At 42.0% G+C, this 5,368-nt stretch overlaps 1 protein-coding gene across 1 annotated transcript; it reads right to left on the minus strand.

Moving 5' to 3' along the window:
• Positions 1–548: 548 nt before the first annotated feature.
• On the minus strand, positions 549–2,297 carry LOC104966919 (IgGFc-binding protein-like; the record flags this gene model as incomplete). The annotated part of the gene is made up of 4 exons (XM_010796270.1): positions 549–779; positions 855–1,069; positions 1,426–1,595; positions 2,158–2,297. Coding segments are annotated over 4 exons (756 nt in total), but the record flags the coding sequence as incomplete, so codon positions are not given.
• Positions 2,298–5,368: the final 3,071 nt, after the last annotated feature.

Raw genomic sequence — 5,368 nt, forward strand, 5'->3', positions numbered from 1 at the left:
CTTGACGGCCTCAGGTGCACTGCGACTGAAACTAAGTTCTCTGCAACCCGCAGTGAAGAAACTGGCGGAGAACCACCAAGCGCAGGGCTCACACTAACCTTCCCCCCCCCCGCAATTTGGCGAAATGCAACACCTTTCCGACCTGTTAGTTCTTTAGGCCTAATGTACAGTTTTGTAGCCTACTGTTTGTTCTGCACTGGACATGTGTGAAATTGCTGCTGTTCCGTAGCAGTCTGTTTGTATTCTCTGCTCTTGTCTGAGTTTGTTTAACACTCATAAATATCATTTTTATTCACATTCACATGGCTTTTCTGCTCTCTGGTAAACTAATGATAATGATATTCCAACTGCCCAGTTAAATCAAATCTATTATTTGGCATTCAGTGACATGCTTTTTAAATGATATAACACAGAATATTAGTCAACATTAATATTCAGGGAAGAAAATAAGTCTACTTTTTTTTATGGGGGGCGGTAAGAGACCTGGATAATGGACAGGGGGGCGCTGGCCCAAAAAAGGTTGAGAACCCCTGCTCTAGATAATATGCTTACTTTTTGACTTGTGCAGAAAAAAAAGAACTTACCTGTCCATCGAAGGACCTGACCATCCTGCCTCCACTCACAGAGCAGGAGCCCACCCCTTTGGGAGCACAGGAGGAGGAGCCTCCTTTCATAACACACTTCTCATTGGCTGAACAGCCAGATTTAGGATCACACTGCACTTCTCCATCGTCTGTACACACACAACGAGTGTTGCATGCCTTTCCTAGATAGAACACCTGAGCAGAGAGCAGACACATCAGTAGAGGTGAAGGCAGAGGACGCAGCATTGAGAGGGGACATTACATCTGTACCTGTCCACTCAGATAGTACTGTCCCTCGTACTGGCAGCCACACTCTGACAGAGGGACACACTTGTCATCACTCAGCATGAATCCATCGTCACACACACAGCCTTCTGAGCAGGGGGCGCTCCTGTCGCAGCCCTCTGGGGGGGCGAGGCCACTGCAGGTGAGCGGGCAGGGGGGGCCACACTGCTCATAGTGACTGTTGGCACCACATGACGGAGCTGCAGAGACACACAAGGAAAGACAATGTTCCTGAGAAATGCTTGTGTCTTTTATGATCTGAACGTTAGAGGACATTATCGGGACAGGTTAGAAACAAGAGTTAAGTTTGCCTGTACATAAAAAGTGATATTTTTATTTATTTATTTATTAACAACAGAAGGGCCCAGTGACTGCATGCACCACCTTAAACATGCTGTAATTATTGTGGGGTTAGGGTTAGTGAACTCTAAATTCTAAACAAAACATAATGGATGGATGTATAGTCAGTCAGTATGTGTGTGTGTGTGTGTGTGTGTGTGTGTGTGTGTGTGTGTGTGTGTGTGTGTGTGTGTGTGTGTGTGTGTGTGTGTCTTACGACAAAACTGTTGGGTTCTCCAGCTCCCCACTGTTGCTCCCGCCTCTTGACAAGTGGTGCTGAAAGCTGATAGGCTGTTGCACAGCGCCGAGGCGTGGCCTTGGTACAGGCACAGATCGAAAACACACTCTTTGAGGAAGGAGGTGTGGTCCAGTTTACTGTGACACTTTCTGCAGGGGCAGAGACAGAAACACTTTAATAAACAGAGCAATACCCAGTTTGAGGACTGGGCTTTTAAATATCCAATAGCATTTAGTTGTTGGTTTTTAAAACACTAAGCATAAGTATTTATGGTTTCTTGCTTTACCCAGGAGGAGGTCACTTTATAAAGCAGGCACATGCTAGATATTGAATACTGTAGGCCTGGCCATGGAATAGTATTATTCTCTTTTTTTATCTGCAGCCAAATAAAAACTGTTCTTCGTCAGGAAGGGGGACACATTAGATCCTTCTTAACTTGAATTATTCCTCTGGTAGTTTGCATCAGACATAAAGGACTAACTGTATAAATAATTCTAACAGCACAAGGAAAAAGGAAACATGTCTTCAGTGACATTGAGATGAAAAGTCTGAAAAGAACCCGTTCTGTGCTTGGGACTGAAAGATGAGAAACACATTAGCATAAGCAGCTTCAGTTTAACAATGTGCCAGTGTTAATGTCAAAATGGCGTATACACAGTATCATCACTCTGTCACTGCATCTTTCCAGGGAATCATGGATAGTACAATTACCCAAAGGGTCCCTGCTTGTCAGCGATGATGCCGCAGTATTTCTTGTCCTGGTAGCGTAAGATCAGCGCAGGCTCACACTCCGGACATTTCCCATTAGGACAGTCACTGGTGCAGCCAGTATCCCCCCCCACCTGCAGGCAATGACATCACAGCAACAGCGGACATATGCAGAGGTTTTTAAGTGTTAAAGAGTAACGAAAAAGTCATGACAAAGATGTTGACATAAGACGAGAGATTTTTGAGAAGTATTGGCTTGTTGTTAACTAAAACAGGTCCAAATGTAATTGTGTTTCTCTTTCTTTTGTTTGGTAGGCTGTTAGTAACAGGTGGTAAGATTACTGACCACATTTACTGTTGTTCATTAAAGCTTTAGATCTCAGGCAGGAAAACTCAGTATCCTCTTTAACACCTCTTCTTAAAACTCACTTTATCTTCAGCTTTTTGGAAATTATTTTATCAAGTCGTTGCAGCAAATGGTCATGCATCTCCGATTGTTTTTGACTTGGCATAAACAGCATGCTCTTCATTTTAAAGCCTCTTAAGGCCCTGACACACCAAGCAGTCACCAGAGAACTCGCCGACGCTGACGCCGACTCTTGAGTCGGCGTGTTCTCCTGCGTCTTGGCCATGTGTCGCACTGGAACACACCGCAAAGACTTCAGCCGAGCACGTACGAACTGCGCATGCGTGAGTGGCAATAACTCTCCTTACCAGCAGGCGGCAGTAGTGTGTATTCATAATTCAAAAGAGGCAACAACCGGAAGACAGAGAAGAAGAACAGTCTACATGATACAAACAAACAACAAATAGCGTGTGCGTTCCATTCTCACTCTTGTCCATCGAAAACATGTTTCTTTCGGTACTGGAGCTATCAGCCATTGGAGTGTTGCTTGCGGCCGATTCAACATGTTGAATCGGCCGTGCGTCGGCCATGAAAGGCCAAATAAGGCGTGTCACGGCCGACGGTGCCGGACACACCAAATTGAGTTTGGGCGACAGGGTACGCTTCGTCGTCCGGCCGATTTCGGCCTGGTGTGTCCGGGCCTTTAGAGCTGTACTGTTTTGTAGGCTAATACTTTAAGTGTCAATCTATACGTCTACTGCCTGAATCTGCTTTATGGTTTTCCCTTTCTTTGCTTCATTTGTTCTGGTTTTAATTCAACAGGTGACCATATGTTCATAAAATAGTGTGTGGGAACTTAACTGTGTGTATTAAACTAAAACTGAGCATTTTCTGTCTGCTCAGATTTTATTTCTGCATTTTTTAGCTGTAGTATGTGCTCATGTGTTTCAGTGTTGGTGTTTTACTGCCTGAATATGGTTCATGAAAGGCAGGTTTTCATATAAATTAAATCCATTAATATCTTGGTTTCTTCTTTCCTAATTTCACATTGTTATGTTGTCTTACATTATACAATGAAGAAAGAAACATCTTATGATATTTAATTTCTCTTTTATTTATTCGCATTGCATTTGATATTGAGGATATCCAAGTAACTGAGAGTATTCAGGTTAGATTACTTTTTTATTTTGTTACTCAAATTAGGTTACTGATTACATTGTTTTACAGTTCACTAGGAATACATTTTTAAATCAACCTTCCCAACCCTGCTGTTCTGACTACATGATACATAGAGCAGGAATCACACATACAGTGCAAGGGCAATGCATTTGGCTTTTGATGAACTGGCTATTAGAATGACAATAACAATACAGAGAAAAGTTTAAATGGGCAGGACATACATTACAACATCTAAAATCAAAACAGCAAGGAACATCTTAGACTTGGCATTTGGCCTTGGCTATTTAGAGTCCTGCACTTTAGAAATATTTAAAGCAACCTCAGGTCAAAGAGCAAAAGTGATCTTCAGGTCCCTGAGCTTAGAAGTTCATTCTTGACAGATTAATATGTGTGGCATTTTATCTTTCATAAAGGCCAATTTACAAGCATTTAAGAGCTAAAGAAAAGTGTGGAAATCAGAGGTGGGGAGGATAGAGCAGAATTCAGTGGAACATATTCCTATTGCTTCAACACATAAAATCAGTCAGAAATGTAATGTCCTGTTGACATAATATGATTGGTCTGCACATTGTTAACACATTCAGAGGTTAAGCTCAAGTGTATTGTCTTTGTGGTGAAAATGTGACTTTGACCTGTCCCAGTGTTTCTGTCCGTTTCAGAGTGCCAGCAGCACTGTTTGCAGATGAAGAGGTTATTTTTTACCAAACTCATTCACTCCACTTTAGATTGAAACCAAACACACAGCACTTGTAATTAGACTGAAAATCAACACAAAACGATTCAGCTTTTCCAAATGTCACCGCATTATTGCCACCCAAGTGGATCTGTTGAACTTTTTGTAAAATCACTGCGCGGTATTACAAAAGTAATTCAGTCCGATTCACCGAGGCTCCTCTGCAGGCTGTAAAGGTGTGAAGATGGCAGGAGTCGCTGAAGATGGACATTTGTTGGTAGATATTAATGAAAAAGCAACACCGTCACCATTTAGAAATACATACATTACATCTGTCATGTACTTTTGCTGCTACTGTCGAGGTACAAATAATGCTGGATTTTCATTTTTAACTTGGCTCTTTGTTTTTTTTCCATTAGCAAAAGTTTTGGATATAACTGAATTAATGAAGGTCTTAAAACCCCTGTTTGTCAAAGGGAGGTCGACAGGCATCAGGAGTAGGTAAAGACAAATTAGATTTATTGTCCCCAGGGGGAAATTCATTTTCACAGCACTGTATACAGTATGAACACGATATACATATGATATATAAACAATGACAACACTACAACAATAACACAGACAACAACAGATAGTGACACACATGGCAGTTAAAGTCAGCGAGGCCTGTAAATTAAAGTGGACCTATTATGCTATATTTGAATATATATTGTAGGGCCATACCTATACAAAACATGTCTGTGAAGTTTCTTGCTCAAAATAGCAAACAGATCACCCATTGTAGCCATGCCTCATACCCCTCTATTCCAGCCCTGTTCCAAAAAGGCTGATTCTGTGACCGTAGCTTTAAATGGAACAGCTGCTGCTAGCCACGCCCCTTTGTAGCGTCACGCAAATTTCCCCTGCAAAGAGAGTTTTCTCCCGGGAGAAACTCAGCTAAACGCTGCCGTGATTAAATGCCATATTATGTTCCAAACCACTTCAAGCATTATTTCTGAAACAGTATGGAGCTCAAA

Source organism: Notothenia coriiceps, unplaced genomic scaffold (assembly GCF_000735185.1).
Source record: "Notothenia coriiceps isolate Sejong01 unplaced genomic scaffold, NC01 NC01_scaffold00002275, whole genome shotgun sequence".
NCBI lineage: Eukaryota > Metazoa > Chordata > Actinopteri > Perciformes > Nototheniidae > Notothenia > Notothenia coriiceps.